Raw genomic sequence first — 24,903 nt, 5'->3', positions numbered from 1 at the left:
TGAGACCCATCAAAAGTTCTGTCACGTGAAGAGTAAGATGATTGAAGGCACGAAGCAGAGCTTAATAATGTGAAGAAGCAGAAAATGACAATAATTACATTGTTCGTGTTCAATGTCGTGACTAATAACGTAAACAAAGCTACAAAACTAAAATTGATGCGCAAGCTCAAGACTATGATGTTGAAGACTCTATTTAGGTTAATGTGTATGTATTTCCTTGTCGGTGCTAGGTTGATGTTATTTATGTTGTCCTGTTTCCTAAGTTGAAGTTGATGTTTGTTAAGGTTGGTGCCAACCTTTGATCTCCCTTAATTTGCATTGCATATTATTTGTCGTAAATATAAGAAATAGAATTGCCAAGTAATTTTACATAAAATCTCAAGCAATCTAAGTACATAATACCATTACTTCCATCCGTCATATGTACAACGAAAGTTGTCAAAAATATGGTTCTTCCAGAATGCATACATATTATATGACTCTACAAATGCATTCAACAAAAGTTCAATCACACTACTATTGAAGAAAGTTCAAACGTGTTGGACTTTGGTCAAATTAAATATTAAGCATGAAATTTATGGTACCCGAACTCGAGCTTGAGAGTTCAACCCAGCTTCGCACCATTACATGCCTGGTGCCTGTCGCAAGTTCCAATTGTATCCATTGTATACTTGCAGAACTATGAAATGTAAAAAAATTAAAAAGAAAAAAAAGTTAACTATTCTCTATCTTTTAAACCGGGCTACTTCTTTAAATTCTCAGAAACGGTGGAATCAAATTCCTATCTAATTCTACACATCCATGTCCAAATAAACAACATTACTAATTAAACATCACAAGACATTTCTCCTAGGATGGGCTCTTCCCTGACATCAGCCAGCCACCTCTATTCACTGGGATCTGCACTGAAATGTGCAAGAGTGGCTTCCGAACTGTGAAAGAACATCAACAATGCCTCCATAACCGGCGACAGCAGTAACCTATGAGAAGAGCAAATTGTATGATGCCGTTATTTGCAAAATGCAATAAGTATAACAATTTAAATCACTTTCATAAATTAGAACAAAACATAGCAAAATAGTCTACACCATATTCATCTGACGTGTTATCTTGTAGGCACAGAACTCAGATAAAATATTAAATGCTATAATCAGGATTCTCCCACAGAATAAGGGAGGCTTCTGCTAAAAATTAATACTATTGCCTAATAATTAGTGATAGAATACAAAGTTTTACATATGATTAACAAATATATTTGATATGATTATTATCCAATTTATTTGCTAATACAAACAATATCAAACTTTTAGATTTTAAAACAGCAAAAAAGTACAAATTTTAGAGATCACTCAATGATTGAAGGAATTCTAATTTCTAAGTCTTAAGTTTGAATCCATCTGGTAAATTAACGGTTCAAGATTTGACTAAAATCCCAGAATAGATAAAATCATAGTTGAGAAAAAGAATAAAATTAAGTGTCTAAACGATGAGAATAAATTAATTGAAAGTGGTTATCTAACAGAGACAGAGTGGAAAACATGACAGTAAAATTAAGGGACAACTGCAACTGGCACACGCGCACACGGCACACCCCTGGGACGGTATAAAATATAATTTAACATCCCACGACCTTTTATTTGCTACCTTTTACTAATTAAAAAAATTATGTACCGTCCTACAAGGATTTTGTTTAGACCTATAAAGTTTGAAGCCAGATATTGTTTTAACTGTAGACTGTAAGTAATGCTATTAGTTAGTGCTGGGTAGAATCATGCATAAGCATCATTAAGACCACTGAGTCATCATGACTATTCAAAACTTAGGGACCAAATATTACTGTATGTGTAAAAAAGATCACGTGCTCTTCTTGCACTGGTGCAGCAGAGGTAACATATACATGCATTATCAAACATAATTTTCTGTACAACGTGTGTTCAACATGCTTATAGCTTCAGTTCAACATCAGCAGTTGAACACTAGTTTTTACTATGTTTAGCACATTTTATTTATGTATAAACTACCGTTCTGGGTTTCACCAATACCCAAATAGGGCATAGAAATATCGAAAGTCTATTATTTAATTTATTTTACTTAATTATCATCGAAAAAATAGTTATATACTTGATTCAACACAAATATAATTATAGTTCAAATAAGATGCTTAACTCAAGTTATATATGTGTTGGACACCATTACAAAAAGATACAATATATCACAGAAAATATCGAAAAACATAAATTAAAATTTAAAAAGTTTGTTAGTTTTTACCGGAACCCTCCGCGTTGTGTGTCTGTGTGTGTGTGTGTGTGTGTGATAACAGTTCACTTCCCTTTTTTCTATAACCTATAACTTATAACTCTAATGTACTTGTATATTCCGAGAAGGTATCAGAGGGGTAATGAACTTGTTAGAGAAATAAGTAAGTTATCGTGGACTCTTAGTAAAACGTAAGTTTCTCAAGGGGAAATTAAATCCAGTTCATTTCAGGTCCCGTATAGCCTATCAAATGGAATCCAATTTTAATCAAATTTTCCAGGTCAACAGAATCTCAACCATGCACTATACTGAAATCCCTCTTACATATGCAGATTGTTTTATATATCCTGAGTTGGAAATCCCATCTTATTTTAGTGTCAAAATTATATGCCGGACATCAGAAAAAAGCTGAAAGGACCAGCATCACTAGAGCTAATTATAAGTCAATAGAATTTAATGTGTTACTGTAGTAATTAGAGCAGACATACCCCTGATGGATGCAAGGAAGCAGAAAATACTGACTGAGGAAAGCATTGAATCTGTGAAAGAATAGCTCCATTCATGTCATATCTGCTGACTAATGGTTCTGCTCCAACAGCTAAAATCTAAGAATGAAGAATAAGCAACATTAATGGAAGAGATAACCTGTTTCCTGTGTAATATTAGCAAGTTGCAAACATATAAGATCATATTCATAGAGGGACAAGTAGTCAAACTTTCAAGTTTCAACCATCACAGATTTAAATTAAGAGCTTTAAGTGTTAGATTCCGTAAGATTTCCATTTGACGATGTCCACAACAATTGGAATAAATATCAGTCCAATTAAGAAAACACGGAGAGGGGATTCTATACAAGCATAGAACTGTCAATAGAATAGATGGACCTACTTGATTATCATCAAATAATATATCTTGGATAGCGGCATTCATTCTGGCCTTTGAAATGTGCTCACAAGCAGGTAGATTCCACACCGATAGAGTTTGTCCACGGCCACAAGCCTAGGAATACGATTCAGATTGAGATTTCATTCAGAATGTATCTTGTTGATAGTAATACATGCTTCAGGATATATAAAAAACCATAAAGACATCACCTAACTTTCTACAACTATACTTTTCGAGGTAAGCATAAGGCATGCATACCTATAAACCATACCCCAACTAGACTTATTTGTTATAATAAGAGAATATAATTTTAATACAGAGAATAGCAACATATTGACATAAAAAACCATATGATAGAAACTACGACAGAGCGAACTACACATAGCAAAGAGTCATTGAAGTAACAAGTAAGCTAAGTGTCAAAAACAATAGTCAGGGCTGGCTCATCCTATTATAGGCAGATGAGGAAGTTGCTTTGGGCCTCAAATTTTCAAATTCCTACACAGACAAATTCATTTACAAATATGATTTATAAACTATTACTAATTTTTAAAATTCTAAATAACATAATGAATGTTCGTAAATTTTAAGATTATCAAATGATTGGTGTAAAGATATAAGTGATCAGGATGGCAAGTTGGCAATGGGTCTGGTTGGATCGAGTTTTGCAAAATCCAAATACTTAAGGTTTAAAAAGAATCAAACCCAAATCCAAAACTCAATATCCAAAACCATCAGATTTTGAATTGGATCAGGTTCTTTCAGGTATCCAGAAATTAAAAAAGAAAAATAGTCAAGACTCAAGTTCAATATTACCAGTATGAGCAAACAATATTAGTCACCTATATACAATAAAAGAAGTTATATATAATTTAGTCAAGTAAGTAGCCATATGTGATAGATTACAAGAATAAGAATCGTAAGTCATCCCGAATATATGATTAACAACTAAATGAGTATTGACCGCTGAGTAATAATGAAATATAAAAACAAACGAATATTTGTTATTTCTCTCATAATCAAAATATTTTATGTAAGAACTTATTATATTATATTACCATAGTATGTACATACACATTAGGTTTCAGGTCTGAATTGGGTCTGAATTGGCTTTTGGATACTGGATCTGATCTTGGTTCGGTACACATGAAATCCAAACCCGAACTCTTTTGAATTTAGAAATTAAATACATATCCAATCCCGAAATTTTGGATTCAGTAAAACCCAAGAATCGAGTTGGTACCCAGCAGTTCGGATTATTTTGTCATCCCTAATATATGATCTATTATTTAGAGATTAAATAGTTCACAATTCTTAAATATTTTCCCTGTGTATTTGTTGTAGTGGGTATCTATATTTTATATTAGGGTTGTTAGTTCCCCCTGTTATTTAATAAATAAATATGTTTTAATAATATTTTATAAATTTATGATTATGTTTTAATAATATTTTCCTTACTTACCTTGCTTAGAAAAATATGTTTTCCAAAATTTAGTAAATAACTTGACAACCTGTATATGTTTACAAAACAGTACTATGTATTTCTAATTTCTAATATCATAACAAGACTTATACATTAATATATCTTCAGCTATTAAAGAACCGTAATAATATTATTTTCACATAAAAACCAGCTTATATCCATAAATTTTTATTTTATATTTTAGTTAAATAGGCCTCAGCCTTAGGCCACAAATTGCATTAGCCAGCCATGAAAATAATCCTAAATCCCAATGTCTAGACAACGAAGTGATACAGCTTGACTAAATGTGACACAATCTCTACAAGTGAAGATGAGGTTACAAAAGTTCTAAATAGTAGTTCATATTAATGTTTGCAACAACACTTCTTGAAGATTACATTTAGTCACTTAGATATTTGATATACATGAAGCACCAATACCAGAAATGGATCCGTAACCATTAGGGAAGAGTTAGCATGTCACAAACATAAGAGCTTCTATAATAGGAGTTGCCAAAAAGATTGCCAACCATTGAAAAATCATCAAATATATTTAATTTCTGTTTTCTCTCATCCATGTACTTCTTGGTAACTTTTGCTCAAATTAACACCAGCGCCACCTACAATAGATGGGCAACTAAGAGTGCCATGCCACGTCAATATTGGCAATGTCTACTGGGATGCTCCAAGTTATGTGATGACAAAAGCAAAGCAGCTACTGTTGAAAAATAGTGTTTGCTCAATTAAGTAGCAAACGATGATGTTCCATCATAGTCACATTAATATTATGAGTTGGCCTGATCATTTATCTACTATCAGTATAACATCAGATCCTAAAATGTCCATAACATTAAGTGACAACCCATAATTAAAGCAGACTGATATATATGTTTTAATATTTGTTGCTCAACTAATGAGAAACAGGTGAGAGAAGAAAAAGTCTAAGAAATGAAAATTTACGATTCTAGAAGACAATGCCAGAATGAAAGATAGAAGATTAGAAATGAAACATCCTTCTGCATGAAGTCTTACCAACCAGCTTTCGCTCCTATCAAGAGCAATACAGCTGACACGTGAGTGGACCTCTTTCAGCTTCTTATCCTTCTCTTGATTAATCACCCGAACACATTTTCCAGATTTGCAGTCTATATTAAACCACGTAGCATGCCACAATTAATAATATAGTGCCAGTTTGGTAGGTAATTGTGAAGAAACAAACAACGGTGCGAACAATAAGGCAGGACAACAAAAATATATTTGTTTCCTGCCTAATTGTTTTGAACTCAAAATTTTACATACCCCATAATCTTGCAGTACCATCCTCTGACCCAGTTATGATCTGAATTACACGTAGGAAAGACAACAAGAACACAAAAATAAGAATTACAGGTTTCAAGTTATCGAAGTTTCTATTTAAGCATAAAATTTTATCCCCGCATTCCAAAATAGATTATCCCTTGGATTAGTATAATACGAAGAAGAAGTATGGTGAAGTTGGGAAATAAAGAGAAACCTGACATTCTAAAGCTAATATCTGGAAATGCATATATTTACGAGTTCAGATTATTTTTCATAAATCCAATATTTGTTACACAGGTTCTCATTGTCAATCCCTAACAGTAAATCTTAAAGACTTCCTGTATATCTTCATGGGCAATATAAATCAAGAATCTTTACGAGTAGCCTATTCAGCAGAGGTAAACAGTATAACAAGTTTCTCGTTTAGACGATTAATATTAATTAACACATGGACTATTATAAGACATGGCAACACCAACATGGTCGAGTTGCCAACTAGTAGGAGATTAAAAAATCGAGGAAAATTGAAAGCTTTTAAAACCAAAGTGCAATGCAGAGTTCTTGGCAGTTTTGTAATTGTCATTTTTCAACCATAAAACAGATGTAATCAGATTAGTATTGGCGTTGCACAGTGCAGGGGTTTGGGTAGCTGTGGAGCCGAAGGATGTAAATTAGTCCTTGGCTTAACTACAACTCAGAACAGCAAAATAAACTTCAAATTGGACTATATGAAACTTCACCTGATTGCCAGAGTTGCGGGTGATAACACAATGCAAGTAGTCTGCATGGCCCTTAAAAACTGTCTTGATCTTACCTTCCTCCTAAAATTGGATAATACATATATCATCAGCCTGGAAGCACAATGATAGTGTGAAGGTTGCTTGGATGTACAGCTTTCTTGTACAAAAGTAAGATGTTATAGAAATAGTGGATGGGGCAAAGATTGACAAGGTAAGATCGTAATAGCAAAGACGTGTATACAAAAGTAACTCAAAAATTTTGGTTTATTTGTTACAAAAAAAAATTGAAAACAGATGTACCCAGCACATTGAATATGCAAACATATTCACCTTCGAACATACATACCAAGTCCCAGCAATATGCAGAAGAGTCACCAGCAGCAACATAAATACATCCTCCCTATTGTTGTGAGAGAAAAGATGTTTCTAGTAAAAAATTAGAAGGAAGATAGAAGTACTTAAACAACACTGACAAATAAATCTACATGCTAATGCCAGCCCTACAGTTCCGGATCTATACATCGTTGCATTCTATTGAAAAATAACTTGCACTACATATGTATCCATTTTTTTCGCAGTAACAGGATGTAAAGAAATTCTACAAAGAACATTAAAAACTTTTGACAGTAAAGGTGGCTGGTTTGCCAATATATTAAGCCCCAGTCTCCTAGCGATAGGAATATGCTATCATCTGGTTCTGGGTTACAGAATTTTTCCCAAAAGAGAAAGATTTCATGACACTCCAGTGTATGACTTCATCCATACAGAAGTATGATTATCCATTGTCATTACTTTAAAGTTAATTTACTAAATCACCTGTATTACCGACGTCTAAAAAAAGACTCAAAATTTTGCATTTTTATTTGATGTGCTATAAGATGTAAAAATGCATTAGGTTGATATTGTCTCCATAAGCAATTTCTATAACTGAACATATAAGAAAACTCTGACAAGGGTGCCATCATTTATATGCATAATATAAGTCGAAGAGATATCTGTCAAATTAAAATATACTAGCAGCAGCCATAATAACCCTCCATGATTGAAATAAATAAGATTCTCCTTTTGGCAATTTGGAAGTACATCCCACTTACAAAAAAATACAGAAATAAAGAAAAGCAATTGATTGTAACCATAAATGAGTAAAATTACCTGTTCATCAACAGCAATGGCATTGTTTTCTGGTATAGGGGAGAGAGCATTCCAAGGACCTCTGAGAGAAAGGAAAACACATACATTAGGTGCAAGATCATTACAGCAAACTATGACAGACAAAATCAAGCTTTATAAGTGCACAGAGACCAGAAACTAGAGTTAAAATATCATTATATGACTCCTAAAGGTTGCTGAGGCCCATAGCCCAATATTATAATTGCAGCTATGTTATTAGGGTCCAGTCTTTTTGGTCCAGTTATGATCACTGTTAGCTGTACCACATGATCCCAAACTGATTCATGGAAATTTTGATGTCAATGTCCTTCTCCAGTACGGTGCTTATTTGATTTTTGTCTTCACCTAGTAGCATGCCCGACAGACTATATGCCAGGGTCTAGTATGCTATTGGTCCGGTTATAATTTTTTGTTCTGTGCACATTATCCTAGACTGATTCATGTCATGGTAATGTTGTTGTCACTGTCCTTTTCCAGGATGGTGGTTCTTCGTTTTATATCTTTACTTACTACTATGCATCCAAGTTTCTAATAGAGTGATATTGAAAGGGAGAGGACCTCCTTGAATGAAATGAAATCAAGGCAGCTAGTCCAAATTACAAGAACAATAAGCATACAATTGTTTGTAAAAGTTATTGCTTTTGATGTATTCAATAAATTTATCCAGGTCTGTGATGCTCGGACTCTCCAGAAAAGCCAGCCATACCCGTCCACAGGACACGACACTGACACTGGGATCCGGATCAAAACGTCATCTAGAAATTAGACTGAGCTTAGACAACCAATCTTTAATTTCAGTGACCTATCTTCAATTTCAATAACCTATCTCTAAGATGAAGAGATGGATAAAACAAATATATGAAGAAACAGAGGCGATGTTGATGTTAAAGAGATAAGAAGCAACTCTTGCCTTGACTTGTGCAATTGTTTGTGATGCATTATAATAGAATGTGATAGGTATTTATTTATAAGAGGTTCAGTCAGGTAAATAACAGGGTATAACATCCGCTATGTAATAATGATGATACAAGATGATTGGGCATAGCCAAACAATATTCATGAGGTAAGACCACAAGCTATCTTTGTTGGTTTGAGGGAATGATTGGCTACTTACATACTGGTAATATGGTGTTATGTTAGGTAAATAACAGGGGTATAAGATCTGTTATGTAAGATAATTGGGCATATCCAATCAATATGCATGAGATAAGACCACAAGCTGTCAATTGTGTGGTTTGTTGGATTGAGGGGATGGTTGTTGGGTTTTAACCCAAGTCCCGCATCAGAAGCTCATAGATCCATTAGTAGGAAGAACTATACCAAAAGCGAACAAATTCATACTAATGTGGGGTTGAGACGCCTTTCTGGTGCAAAAATTACAGCATAAGCAATCAAAACATTCAACCTTTTGCTAACTTCTCATTATCTAAGCAGAATATCTTTGCTGTATAGTAAAGACTACATGGTATGAGTACAGGAGAATGCCTTGTTTTTTAAGTTTCACCACTACCCACATAGTATTCACATACATGATGTGTGTATGTATACGCAAAAGTTAACACAATAGTATCCATAGCACCAAAACATGCTACCCTTCTCCGAAAGAACAAAAGAGACGCCCTTTTAATTGTTTAAGAATTATGTAATTTATATTAGAGATGAGTGCACTTTGTACCCTTGGACCTTAGGTCATTAGCAAATGAGAGTACCCCACTTTGAAACATGGTAGTTCGTACCCCAAAGTTTGTAGTAGCTTTCAGTTTGTAACCCTGACCCACCATTCCATCAAAAACCAACATTAACGTTAAGTATTTGAGGGGTAACGGTGTGTATATTAGTTTCTAACAACTACTTTAAAATATTGTATTATCATATTAATAATTTCACACTTGATAAGTTCTAAATACCAATAATTTTTTCCAAACGGATAAATTAAAAGTTACTTTTTTCTCAAAAGTAATTGACTAACAGATTTATTTAACTCTTTAGAATGAAATCGTTTGGTAAATACTTGTTAAAATTAGCCTTTTAAACGTTTGGTAGACACATGACAATTGTCTCTTCAAAATCAGTTTATTAAATCCAAACCACTTTTTAATCCACTCACTACCAAACATCAATAATAAGTGATTCATCCGGGCATACCTTCAATTTGGCCCAAACCTCTAATAGAGTTTTCTCTTGATTTTTATTTAAGTGGTTTATATTTGATCATTAGCACATATAAACTCTAATAGAAAAAAGTAAAATAGAAACCAAATCGATACCAAGAGAATAGGAAGGGTTCTGGGGCCTGGGAATGGACCCCCAAGTGGGTCTTGGTGGGGATCGGGTGGGGCCTCGTGGAATCCAGATGGGTCTAGTGGGAACGAAAAAAGGCCTAGTGCGGGCTCATGGGCACGCCTGGAGCCTGTTTGAGGCCAGTTTGTAGCCTTGGTGAAACTCTAGTGGGCTCAGGGTGGATAGAGTGCGGTCAAGATGGGTATGGGTAGGTGATGTCATACTGGGGTATGTGATGACATATAAGGGGTAGGTGATGTCATATGGGGGTGTTTCTCTTGATTTCTATTTGATCTTTTGCACATATAAATACACACACACACACACACATATATACATACATACATACATATATGTTGATGAAAGAATTTGATAATAAACAAAGATGAGGTTCGTTGCCAGAACTAAAATCTATCACGGTGGTTAATCGACGGGAACTTCGTCGGAGTGGAGTGCTTGTGTGTAAACTGGTGGTTATGATCAAGGGGATTGTAGATTGCTTTCTTGCTCTCAACATTCGATCCCTTTAATGAATCTACGTACCCTGTATTTATAAGGATCAATCTATACGTAGTTTTGGAGGCCAAAAAACCTTAACCTATTAGAAGTGGGTTTCTTGTGGATGGCCCATGGCCAAGGCGGTGGCCCATAGCCCAGGCGTGGCTTCTAGAATCTTCAAAAGTCTTTCATGGAGGCGGTTCCGAGAAATTCAGAAAAGAGCTTAGTGCATCAGGACTTGGCCATTGAGCCCAATACAGCACTCCAATCTAGACAACTTCACAAGTACGATCGGAGGTAACACTGACAGCTCTAAGTATGCCTCGGATTGAGAGACACATGGTTTAGCAACGACTAGAGTGAGCATTCGTCGGTTCAGTCCGAGAATAGACCGAAAACCAAAATACCACTTATTTCCCGAACCGAACCCAAATTCTATTATAGACCGTATCCGACCAAACCGAAAAAATTCAGTTTGGTCCAGTCCGGCCCAAAAGAACTGAATTTTTTAAAAATTAAATGAATAATATTATAAATAAAGCTAAAAATCATAATTTACCAAAAAAATAATATCAATTAATCACCACCACTTCACCAAGATTGGTATAACATAATTTACTAATTAGATATTATAATTCTAGCATATAATATATATATAAATAGATATTTTAAATTTATATTATCTGTACTATACTAATATTATAAATAAAGCTAAAAATCATAATTTACCAAAGAAATAATATCAATTAATCACCACCACTTCACCAAGATTGATATAACTAAATTTAGAAATCAGATATTATAATTCTAGCTTATAATATATAATGTAATTTAAAATTTAAAATTTATATTATTCATACTATTCAATTTGGACCAAAATATTTTAAAAATCAGACCAAACCGATTTGTATTTTGATATATTCAATCTGAACCGAATAAACCGAATTTTCATAAAATTAGAACCAAACCGAACCAAATTTGCACAGTTCAGTTTGGTTTTTCGACACCAATTCGGTTATGCTCAGCCTTAGCCGCGAACGATCCTTAATGTGCATGGACGAGTCTTTACCCTTCAGTGAGGGTAATCCACTATAATGCAGGGCAAGGTCTCCCCTAGACAACCAGGACATATGATCATCCCAATCTCCCGATGAGTAAAGGCCATAAGAATGCAAGATCAAAACACGCGATCATCTTCAGATAACCGCGGAGGGCCTTCAATGAATGATAAGATCAGCTCAAGCCCCGAATGAGGATAAACCGACAAATGACAGGATTGCAAATCATAGTCGAATGGAAGACATAGGCTTCCTACTTCAAGGAGACTTTCAAAATCTTCTTTGAACTTCACTTGAACACACCCTTCCCGAAGGAAAGAGCTATTCTATACTCTCATCCACTATACAATTCACACAAGTCATCTTCTTCAAGCATCACGGCCCCAGAGGGTGTGCATGTTCCTTCATCGGCTCAACTAGGCTAGTCAATGGATCGGGTTCGAATCGGATTGACCTAAATCCGTATCCATATCCAATTATTTTATCTAATTCAGATTGAATCAGCGTCGAATTTTCTATAGGTAGATTTAAATCCTGATCTTGGTCTTTTAGGATCACGAGTGTCGGATAAGATATCCCTTCCATTTAAATTATTTTAGCTTTACAAAAAATTGACTTGTTACAAAATCACAAAAGTCTATCTATCTTTGGTAATTCTGCAATATCTAGGAATACAAGTACAATAACAAAATCCAAACCACAAAAGTAAATTTATTAGCCCTTCAGCGGAAGCCCATGTAATGAGGAGATTTAGGTAAAATATTTTTATTATAATATAATATATATATATAGGGTCCTACTGTACTGCAAACCATTCTTAGAATGAAGACTACAAACAGAAATAAAAAATCTCTAAATCATATCGAAATATAGCATATATGGTATGTAAATTGACCGTTGGGAGATGAATAAAAATACAGTGAGGTCAGATTTCAAAAAAAGTTAACCGGTTGATGGGAAAATTCAAATTAAAAACATAGGGGATTCTGTGGGATGTAGGAACAAGTGTGGGAAGGTGTATGTTAATTGTATGTGATGACTTTTGGGGGGCCTTTAGATTACATTCCTCCAAGGGATCATATTAGTTTGTAGTTTGTATTTGAACAGTTGATATATATATAGGCAATTGTTCAAATACAAACTCCTTATAGTACAAAGGTACAAACAATCACTAAATGTTTTGAACAGAATCAATAAATGTTTGAACAGAATCACTAAACCCCTTATTGGTGCACTGATAATCTTCCATTTACATCTATCCAAGTTCCACCCACGGTTGCCTCACCTTCCCCGTCACCGCCCGTCCCGTCGCTGCCAATCCCCGACGCCACCCCCTTCGTCACACCCACCCCAACACCGTCACTGCTCCACCTTATATAATTTTGAATAAATCAATTATTGCCCCCTCTACTGTATTCCATTAGTGAAATCGATGGTTGCCAAAACCAGTGACGATAGCGGGAATGAATGGTTGTGGTGATTAAAGGTGATTGTGGTGGCGGTGGTGATCGGATGTATATATATATATTTGTTGAATTAAAACCTAATAATTACTAAATATTATTGTCATAATTACTGGTTTGTATGTTTGTACCATAAGGAGTTTAGACTGGAGCGGGACCCTATATATATGTAACATTCAATATAAAGTTTAATATATATATATATAGTCCTATTCAACTACAAACCACCTAAATCTGAAAACTAAAAACCTGTGACCCAGCCTACTTTTCTAACCAGCCCAGCCCACTTTCCTAGCTACAGATGCTCAACTAACGTGCCGCTTCTATACAAAACTGATATACACCGTATATACATACAAAACTATAAACAACATATACATACAAAACAATAATCAATTAACACAAACTCACCCTCTCCAATCTTCATCTTCCTCGATCTGTAATTTTTATGTCTGAGAATTAACGTGGCAGACAATCTGAGATATAGTCATGGAGAAGACATAGAAATCACTGATTTCAGCAACACAAATCACTATTTTCTAAAGCGAATATCACTAATTTGTAAAACAAATATCACTAATTTATAAACCGAATATCACTAATTTGTATAGCGGAAATCATCGATTTTTATAACTATATCAACAACTATATCAAGCTTTAACAACACTAAAATCCACGACTGAGCTCTAGTCATCCAAGAGATTAAGAGAGAGGTCGTCGAAAAAAGATTGGGGGAGGGGAAGGGAAAAGTCGGAGGTAGTGATGATGGAGAATGGACGGAGGTAGTGATGGCGGGGAACAAACGATGATGTGATGACGGGGGAGATGAAGGGTGGATCTGGTGAAATGATGTATTGTGTGTATATGTGTGTGTATGTGCAGCATAAAACAAGCTCGTCTTCTTCCTTTATTTCTTGGCGAGAACGTCGGGAATGTACCATACCAACGGGGTCGGGAAATCTGGGCTGGGGGTGTTGGGTGGAGAAGCTCCGATCACGAAAGATGGGGGAGCTGTGAAAGTTGGTCGGGGAGAGATGTAGGTGGGTGGGAGTAGTTCTATTCTGAGTTTTACTAATTACAAGTGGGTGGGGCAGACATATGATTTGTTTTAGCTGGGTGCATATAGTAATTACAAGAGTTTCAATAGTAGTTTTTAGTTTTTATTTTAAGATTGGTTTGTATTTGATCAATTGCCTATATATATATATATATATATATGTATAAACCGGATTGGATATTAAACGGATCAAATTATCCTAAATCCCTATCTGATCCATATATTATCAAAAAAAAATTCATCAGATCAAAATAAAACTCGGATTTTTTTTAGTTCAATCCCTATATGCTAAAATGACCTCGAATCAAATCCAGTTGGATCAGAGTTGATCCATTGACAGGCTTAGGCTCAGCCCATAAAAGAGGCACACCCTTCCATTAATGAAGGGCTCTTCCCTACCTTATTTCCATTAGCGAATGTTTATTTTTGCTCATAACAATATATATATATATATATATATATATATATATATATATATATATATATATATATAAACTCCATAGAGTACTCTCTTATATAGAGTTTCGTAGTATACTATTAGAAAATATACATAAAACATATCTTTATTATATGTTTATGGAATAAATTACAAATTTTAATCAGTAAATCAAAAACGAAATTATGACCTTTTTTATTTTAAGAATCATTGAAAATTATGCAATATTCCAACATTATTCAGATAACAGAATAATAATTATTCTACTACAAAACCAATTTTGAAAATCAACCTTTTAATTCAAAATTGAAGTGTTAAATTAGTTATAAAATATATATCATTGTATTATACATTGGGATCACATTTTATATATATTCTACAAAATAATTGTAATCAAACTAATGATTTGTGATGGTATACTACAGGGCTCTATATATAAGAAGGATCTCTCTCGAATGTAAGAAAAATCTCTTTCGAATGTTGTCGAGATATATATATATATATATATATATATATATATAGATAGATAGATAGATATGCGCGCGCGCGCGCACACACACACATATATATATATATGTATTGATTAATGGGTCCTGTTCCCTGACAACCGCGTGTCTGGGAAGGGTTATCTAAGACACTGTACGGGGGCCGTTAGATTTATATTTCAAGGGCTCAGATCCAATCTGAGATTTTAATGTATCCGCTATAAATATCCGCGGATAGGGAAAACTCCCTTCCGCGGAATATATCCGCGGATAAGGAGTTTTCCCTTCCGCAGAAAATATCCGCGGATACATTAAAAACCCAAGATTGGATCTGAGCCCTTGAAATATAGATCTAACGGCCCCCGTACAGTGTGTTAGATAACCCTTACCTGACACGCGGTTGTCAGGTAACAGGACCCTTGATTAATAACATATATAAAAATACTCTACTATGTCCATTGTTGTTCCACATCAAAGTGCTCAAGTTTGATGGCATTAACCATACGTTTCTCCGCAAGGTTTTTAAACAATTAGATGATCAATTGTCTTAGGTAAATAATCTACTTTTAATTGTCCACTTCATATATAGCAAGATCTGACCAAAAACACTTAAAAGTACAAAGTAACAAATTCAAGAATCCATTCATAACCATTAAAATGAAAAAAAATTAAGATATTTAAGATAACTAACTTGTGCTGGGGGTTCACTAATTCAAGAACTGGTCTCAAATCACATCCTGCCAAAAGAAAACCATTCAAAACAGTATATTAATGCTGAGAAAAGAATATTCATTATTTACACCATATATTCTTTTGCAACTGCAAATAATATATATATCGATATTTCACAAAAAAGAGAAATTGTCAAACTAAGTAAATGTTTAATCATAGAAGCAACTACATTTTCTCATTTTACAGTATCTTTGATTGTCCTTAATTATATAACCTTTTTTCATCGAAAAGAACAAGATCTTTAGCTCGTACAGTAATTTGAAGATGTATCTAGAGTAAAATGGAGACACTTGTGAGACAATCTAGTTGTATATTGCGATGCTCGGACTCTCCACAAAACCCAGCCATACCCATGTCCACAGGACACAAAACTGACACTGGGATCTAGATCAAAACGTCATCCAGAAATCAGACGTTCCATCTTAGACAACCCATTCAGTTACCTATCTTTAATTTCAATAAGATATCTCTAAAAGGAAGAGAAGAAGAAGAAAATATATGAAGAAACATGGATGTATAAGAAAATATATGAAGAAACATAGGTGAAATTTATGTAAAAGAAGATAAACAAGCAACTCTTGCCTTGATTTGTGAGATTCTTTGTTATGCATTATAGTAGAAAGATAGGTATTTATTTATAAGAACTATCATATTAGTTAAAAATAATAATTGCAGTAGCTAAATCCAAGTGTCGGATCCTTCTAAAACGTGTCCCTTAGTCTTTGATATTGTTGTTCAAGAGATCTGACACCCTGATACATGTCTGTGTCGGATCCTTATAAGAGAGTCTGAGCATCATAGGTTGTATATTATTTATTAAGCCATGATATTTCAAATGAATCAGAGGATTAATGAATGGGACTAGAACATATCTTTTCTAATTATTATACTAAAGCTACGAGACAAATTTTGAAAAGACACTGTTAAACAAGCAGAATCGCCAAAGGGCTTCCAGTTTGGAATATGCAATAAATGAAACATTGACATGAATTCAAACACAACCTTCTAACTGGCAACTGACATATAACCTTAGCCATCTACTCTGATTCTAATCTGCTTGAACCTTTGATTAGCAACGAATACAATATATAACAATATATCTCAGCTATGTTAATTACCTTGTGAACAATCGTCCTCAGGTATTAACATATCCTTCCATTTCCACCCACGAACATGACCATCATCTCCACAACTACACAATATATATAAAGAAAGCAAAGATTATATCAAGAAAGGAAAGATTGGAATTGAACATATGAGGTGTATTTCATGTATCACACGCATAAATTTATACACATACAAATAGGTGTCTGGAACGAAAATTGGTAAATTGAGAAGTTAAAACGCGTGAAGATTAAAAAAAACCAAATTTCATTTGTAAGTGGTTATTATTCAAGTACATTTATAATATACGGATAGCAGTACCTCAACAACAAGGCCTCATCTTGAGCAGAGGCATAGAATTTGACATCGTAAGCAGGACCGTGATGAGCTTTGAGGAAGCAATTCGGTTGTGCTACTACGAAACTAGGGAATGTAAACATAACATTAGCAAATAATTAGAGAATGCGAATATAAAAGCTGATGGAGACGACTGACTTCTTTTGATGCCGAGCAGCATTTCCGGAACTGAGATCGTAGGAGGCGATGGAGCCGTCACTGGAGGCGGCGACGATGAGGTGAGGATTGAGAGACGTGTTTGGGGGAAAGGCGGTTCTGAAGATAGTAAGAGTGGGGTTTAATCTGTCTTGGAGAATTGAGGTCTTGTACAAATCTTCGTCCCACTTCCTGCAATCTAATTCATTCACTTTTACTTGGCTTCTTCCCACCATCTCACACGGGCTACAACAATCACCACTGTTTCAGATTAGTGTGAGGAGGAGGTTGCCACTGTTTGAATTGAAATGCTCCCAATCAGTGAACTAATGCAATTGAATTGACGAGGGATTAATCGGAAATTTAATTAAAGCGGATTTGATTAAACACTGATTATTTTTTTTTTCCCGGATTAAACATCGACTTTTAAAACAGAGAATAAAACTATTAAAATTTCAAAATTACCATTAAGTATTTTTAATTTGCATGATTATTATGTATATAAAATTGTTCAAAAATCTTATTAAATACTAACTATATATTTACTTTTGGTTTATATTCAAAATTTTATTTATTTCAAAAAATGTTGGAGAACATAGAATAAAATTTTTGTAGGATTTTAGATAACAACTTTTAATTGATTTCAACTCACAAATAGTAATGAGACCTCCGTGCATGCATGTTAATTTTCTAACTAGAATTAGCCAATTTGATATTTATGATAATGTTATGATTCATTTATACTCAGATAATATCTTAGATTCAATTATAAAGGTTTATGTCCTCATAGCAAGCAACAACCTCCGACTATTAATTTTCAAAAATTATATCAAAAATATATTAATAATATGTTACAAACTTTTCATTTTCCTCATTTTCTGACATATTTTGTTATATATACAATACCCATTATTATGGTGAAAGTGTGAGTTTGAAACCTCATCTAAATATATATATATATATATATATATATATATATATATATATATATATATATATATATATATATATATATATATATATATATACATATTCTTTCATGATATTACAGCCTAAAAACTTCAACGTCATCTGAAAATCTCTTCATTTTTCCATTTTATGGCAGGAACTTCACAGCTCCCAGATTTTCTGGCTTTTTTCCGATGGAATTTGATCGAACTTATAGTTGCCTCAAATCAACCCTGTTGAAGAAAACTTACAAGTTTTATCTATGGTACCAATATATGTCCACCCCAATTCAAGGTACACGCAGCTAGCAACAAAACAACAAAGAATAATCCTGAGTATGATGCGTGGATTGAGAAATATCAGATGATACCAGGCTGGATTACTTAATCAGTTAATCTGTTACTCCGTCCGTTGTCCCGCTTTCAGACCTCTTATACATCATGAAAAACATTAGAAAAAATGTATGCATTTTTCTTTTTATATCAGAATCGTATTCTATAGTAACTACGTTAGAGACTCACTTGCAACATGAACAGGCACCAAAAAATCCCCTACATCCGTCCACAAGTAAACATTCCTCATACCCGTACGTACATTATAAGCCTATCTACCTCGCAAACATTTACATACACATACGTCGACAGATTACGTCTATAATAACATCTATTTTGTAAAATACGAGGCAAATTGGGCTTCACCCCAATTAATCTGGCATGACCTAAAATAAATAATGAACAAAGCAATATAGTACCACTGTACAGGAGACTGGTATTGATACGTCTAGGCCGATGTTTTAAAAATACATGGTTATAAATACTCCTAGTCAATAGTGCATTCAACAGCCAACTAAAAAACTGAAATTCCAGCATAATAAATCCAGACAAATGCAGATCGAGCACTACATGTCTAATCCAAAAAACCATCTTCAACAAACATGAAGCTGCAGAAAAATTTCTGTACATTTGCTTTGATGGCAGTATCAAACAATTTTCCAACTGATACTTTTTATCACCCAGTAATCTGTGCTTAATATAGTGCGAGGATGACTGAGTTACGCGTAATAGATCGAAAATTCCTATGCTAGGAGACCATAACAATTTCACCACGGGAACCTGCAAACGGTATGATATAAAATTAGGGTAAATATAAGAAACAATAAGCAAGAAAACAGAAAAACTGTTCAGTAAATGGAAAAAATACTGTAGCTGCAGCCAGCTAAATTAGACTTACATCGATCAAAAATATCTTCTGCAACCTTAAGCAACATTTCCGCATCCTCAGTCATTTTGTTAATCCTATCGGACTCTTTACCTGCTTCGGCTGCTACAGATTCTTTATTGTCTGCTACAGCAATCTTGAAGGCTGCATTTTTAGCAGCATCATGTACTGTATCGGGAAGATAAGAAGTCGGTTGAGGCTGTCTAGGCCGGATATCTTTTGGTTTAGGGGTAGGGCCCTTTGCTCCAGGTGCAGCATCATTCTTAGTTCTGTAGCAATTATGCACCTGCATTGGAATAATGCAACAACTCGTAACAATTTATTATCAATCCTGTCATATGATAAACCTTATCGAGTAAAAACTAATGATCAAATCTTGCAATCCCCACATTCAAAAGACCATATCAGTTTCAGAAAGGATGACATTACATGAGGTAGCAACTACATATAATAATACACTCCTAATATCTAATAAATGTAACTACTTAGCATGTGCAATCTTCATGTCGAATTCTACGGAAAAAGACATCCTATAACATATTCTTCATCTTAAAGACCAGAAGCATCAGAAACAGGAAAGTTAACTGCAATTGCGCATGTTTCCAACATTAATGATGACAAATAATAGATTTCTTGCTAAGGTCAATTTATTGAATTTCTCATCCAAGGTCTGACTCTGTCAATCAGAATAATAGAAATTGCAAGGAGTAAATGAGAAAACCAAAAAAAAACATATAAATATATTATATATCATGCGGTTTTACAATTTGAGGGTTTGATTGAGAAAAATTATAGAATAGGATGTGACCAAGGGATAGGAAGAAATGGAGGATATTAGGACAACATGAAGTTAATTAATCAATTATTACTTAATCGAGGTTCAATTGTACAAGAACGCACATACAACCATGTTGTATATTGTAATATATACATTCTACTAATTAATCCTCACACCCAACTAAAATACTCTCGCCGGGTTTCTGATTGCAAGCAGCAAATATGACTAACAATAATATATGTGGATAGCAATTGGCCAGTATTTTACGTACTAACCTGTGCCACTTTAACAAGGCAACTTTAACAAACTCACTAGAAGTACAATGAAAAATATCATATAGTGAAAGGTACCTCCTTATTTGTATGCCTCAATGTATGTACTGAAACCTCCTTAAAAGCCATATTAGATTATAATAAACTGGACAATGAACATTTGTACAATTTTTTAAAAATCAAAATTTATATTTAAATCCATTAAATTATATTTGTTACTTCGAATGCGTTGTCAGCATGACTGATTCCATTAGCCAACATCCATGTGTGCAAATAGGAGTTTTCAGCTACAATGGTCTACTTTAACATAATGACCACTTCTAAGTAAGTTTATGGTCTAACCAATTTATAGTAATCTTCCCTAAGGTTCAAGTAATTCAATCTTAATCAATTTTATTAATCCATCATACTCCACTCCAAGACAAGGAAAAACAATGCAAAGAAGAAATAATTACTTGTTAATAATGTTATGTTATTGTTTAGGTAAATCGTAAAATTGCATAGAAAATTTCATGTTGCCATTATCTATTACGTCTGACAATTACATATAAGGTAATATACATCAACAAAATAAAAATTTAGATTAATTATTTATCATGCCAAATACAGAGACCTACGCATCTTATAGCTAATCAGGAATTTAATTATATGATTGATTTATAAATTTTACAAAAACAAATGTGGAATTATTGGACATTCTGCTTCTGTGTGGGAATATGTTTTATCTTCTGTTCATCCCTTCTCAGCCTATTTTCTAGCCTTTTAGCCGTTGTACTAAACCACACATATTCTACTTCATTGAGTGTACATTCATTATACGGTTAAGATTTCTAGTTTCCATCATCGACACTTGTATAAGTAGCAACACAACTACACAAAATAGAATTTATGTTATTCTTTTCCATTCAGCAGTCAACACATGATCATGGACGCACATATTGTGAACACAGAAGGAAGCAGCTAGTCGAAATCCAACAAGTAAATAGTGTGTGATTTCCTTTCTCTTGATGCCATCCGAACATATGTTTTTAGCTAGGAAGCATGAGTGCGGGTGCGGGTACGGGGTTGCGCGGTACGGGGATACGAGAATTCGGCAAATCTAAAATTATGGGGATTCGGGTGCCGGGGGATTCGGCATATATTAATATATTAACAATATATTTTATACATGTATTTGAAGAGTTATATTTATATTTAAATCAAATAATTGAATAAATAAGTTCAATATCCTTAACAATATACAATATAATTATTTAATAACACAATTATCACATTATAAGGTAGTTAAGTGATAGATTATTTAACTAATCACAGAATTAATTATATAAAAAGAATCCCCAAGAATCCCCGAGTATCGAAGAATCTCCAAGAATTCAGTGCGCGGTGCGGCGGGTGAGTGAAGTATCCCTGCTTTCTAGGTTTTTAGTTTATAATGCTGAAAATTTCGGCCAAGCAACCAGGCTTTGGCAAGTACCTGCTCTTTAGGCAATCACCCTGGCCACAAGCAATAACGCTTATTGTGGCAATAACTGCTACATATGGACATGCAAAATTTTAGGCACCAAACTTATTGCCTAGGTCTCAAATGAAATCGTGAATCATACAGCTAGATGCATCTCAGGCATAAGGGTTATGCAAAAATAAGCAACATTAAATGTTCATCAGAAGAAAAGGGAAACAGGCTAACATAAAGGGTTACCTTCTCAAGTTTTTCTTGTGTAACAAGCCTCCGTAGCCTAGAGACCAGTAACCGCCTGAAATTTTGGGGCACCTCTTGCTTTTGCTGTATAATTTATCAAATTATAAATACCTTGATCAGCTTCAGTACTTGCAGATATAACTACATGTCTTGTAACTACTAACTAGAGAGTTGTACAATATTACATATAAATGCAAACCAAAAACTCCCCATCGCACCCTCCCATGCACCTCTTTTCTTAACAAAATTGTACTGGAGTAACGTAATTATCACTTCAGTGAAGGAGACATAGTGCACGTTTTACAAGCAGTTTTCACAATGCCCTCTTATCTGAAGGTAGCATATTTGGCTTAGAAGTTTTATGGATGGAAAATTTTGGATATACGACAGGAAATGTAATAAGCTTAAAATGGCAACATAACCCAGGCATGGTACATTTTAACTATGTCCATTAAACAAAAGCTTGGAATTGTTTTGCACAACAAAAACTTTGTTGATTTGACGACAATTCTTAAGAATAATTTGTTTCATGTATGTCTTGAATTAATATTACTATATACATAAAACCGAAAAAAGATAGAATCGGATAGTATATGAAATATAGAAACTAAGAGGTAATACTGAATTCCAAACCTCAATAAAGCTGACGATTGCGGTAGCATCAGAACCATTTGGGTCATTTAGATTCTTAAGTGCATCATAGATCATATTGTCATACCTGGAAATCAAAAGTAGATAATTGGTAAACGAAAATAAAAAATACGAAAAACACAAGAAACGAGTAGCAACTATGTATGTACGTATGTAAATTGAGGGGGTGGGGACAGACTTCGAAGCAGTCTTGACATCGAGAGAGCATTTGGAAGCATCATTAGCGGGAGCGGGCAAAGCATCATGGGTGGGTGAAATGGAAGACGCGGGTGCGGGAGCGGTGGAAGAAGCCGTGACAGGTGGGGTGGAAGAGGCAGCAGGAGTGTGTATGTTGGTAAGAAGAAGCGGAGTGGGAGCAGTATACGAGGCATCCGCAGCATCCGACTCCGACTTGGGTTTGATTAGCCTTGATGACTTGTCCCTAGGGCCTTGCCCCCCAGCACTCACACTCATGTTTCTCCATTTGTCCTACACAGGACAAGACGGCTTAATTAACACAATCAAAATCAATCAAAAGAAACAAAGGAAGAAAGAGGGGTTTAGAAATCAGACCTTAAGATCGATATTGGAGCGAGTGTAGAGATGGTGATTGAATTCGGGATCTTTCTGAATGTTCTTCCACTTGCCAGTGCCGTGCTTTGCGACGCCGGCTCGGAGGGCTTCTTCTTCTTCCGCCGTCCACTTCTGCTTCGGGTTTCCCATTTCACTCGTCCAATCCTTAAACCCCACCCCCTTCGATTTTTCTTATATCCAGATCACCACTTTACGACGTCGTTACCTACTCTCTCTCAACTATAGTCTTTACTGGATTTAGCTCGGGCAATGCACGGGACGTTTTTAAATTACTTTATAAAATTTTATTTTTAATTCTTAATCTATGCTAATACTAACCTATAATAATACAATACAATACTATAATAAGCCAACATGGGTATAATTTGTAGTCCAAGGTTTTAGTTATATTTTTTGGTTTGATACTCTCCTTTTGGTACTACAAGTCTACAAATGTGGAGTCTATTAGTATTATATTGTTAAACAGTTTCAAATACTAAAAACACTTATAGCAATCCATTATAAAAAAATTATAATAATGTTATAAATAAAATTATAAATATACAATTTTGAATATATTCTTTTAACAAGAAGCTTTATATAACTTTTTTTTTAATTTTAACGTGTTTTATTTCAATATAAACACGAACCATTACATAACCCTTTCTAACTCTAATCTTAAAAGTTATTGTTGTCAAAAAAACCAAAATTACAAAATTACATTGAAATTCGATTGGTTAGATTACTGAATCTTTCAAAGGTATTACACGATCGGTTATGTTTGGAAAATATTTGAATTTTCTGATATTTTTTATTTTTAAATTTACGTGTGCTAAATTCGGATTAAATGTACTAAAATCCTGATATATATATATATATATATATATATATATATATATATATATATATATATATATATATATATATATATATATATACAAATTAGGGTTTTTCCATTTTTAAGTAATCGGGAGAAAATATAGTCAGTTGAATAATATAATTTAATTAAAATTCAATCCACTAATACTAAAATACTAATAAAATAATGTTAAAATTTTAATTATAATAATAAATTACAAACTATATACCCGCCCGTGCTTCGCACGGGTTAAAGGCTAGTATGGATATAATTGGTAAAATTTGTAGCCGTACGAATTTTTGGTTTGGTCATGTTCTTTTTGGTTTAGTACTCTTTTTATGCAACTAAAGTCTACAACATATGTAGGTCTATTACTGTTTTTTATTAAACAATTTCAAATACTAAAAACACTCATCATTTACAAGACAAAAACCTTATCAATATCCTCTTAAATATAATTAGTTGAAAAAAATATAACTATTATTAATAACATATATTAATACTAAAAAT

General features: G+C 33.9%; 2 protein-coding genes across 4 annotated transcripts; both read right to left on the bottom strand.

Moving 5' to 3' along the window:
• Window positions 1–519: 519 nt before the first annotated feature.
• On the bottom strand, window positions 520–17,751 carry LOC108211150 (THO complex subunit 6). Of its 3 annotated transcripts, none has more exons than XM_064088765.1 (13): window positions 17,420–17,751; window positions 17,246–17,347; window positions 16,939–17,012; window positions 15,780–15,825; window positions 13,522–13,586; window positions 7,794–7,854; window positions 6,972–7,041; window positions 6,642–6,722; window positions 5,902–5,941; window positions 5,635–5,747; window positions 3,145–3,255; window positions 2,745–2,861; window positions 520–980 (listed from the first exon to the last, which is right to left on the bottom strand). In XM_064088765.1, exons 1-13 carry the CDS (start codon window positions 17,650–17,652, stop codon window positions 891–893), a joined length of 1,203 nt encoding a protein of 400 aa, XP_063944835.1. In that variant the 5' UTR covers window positions 17,653–17,751; the 3' UTR covers window positions 520–890. The 3 variants fall into 3 exon arrangements, with proteins under 3 accessions (XP_063944835.1, XP_017238164.1, XP_063944836.1); XM_064088766.1 differs by having other exon boundaries at window positions 698–980; window positions 17,423–17,751; XM_017382675.2 differs by lacking the exon at window positions 13,522–13,586 and having other exon boundaries at window positions 6,988–7,041.
• A 1,358-nt stretch (window positions 17,752–19,109) lies between these two features.
• On the bottom strand, window positions 19,110–23,748 carry LOC108210878 (single myb histone 4). The gene is made up of 6 exons (XM_017382331.2): window positions 23,535–23,748; window positions 23,161–23,450; window positions 22,965–23,049; window positions 22,332–22,415; window positions 19,595–19,868; window positions 19,110–19,476 (listed from the first exon to the last, which is right to left on the bottom strand). Exons 1-6 carry the CDS (start codon window positions 23,682–23,684, stop codon window positions 19,445–19,447), a joined length of 915 nt encoding a protein of 304 aa, XP_017237820.1. The 5' UTR covers window positions 23,685–23,748; the 3' UTR covers window positions 19,110–19,444.
• Between the last annotated feature and the right edge of the window lie 1,155 nt (window positions 23,749–24,903).

The sequence above is a fragment of the Daucus carota genome, chromosome 3 (assembly GCF_001625215.2).
Source record: "Daucus carota subsp. sativus chromosome 3, DH1 v3.0, whole genome shotgun sequence".
Taxonomy (NCBI): Eukaryota; Viridiplantae; Streptophyta; class Magnoliopsida; order Apiales; family Apiaceae; genus Daucus; species Daucus carota.
The sequence above is the reverse complement of the archived record's forward strand: the minus strand, read 5'-3'. Positions and strand labels throughout refer to the sequence as shown.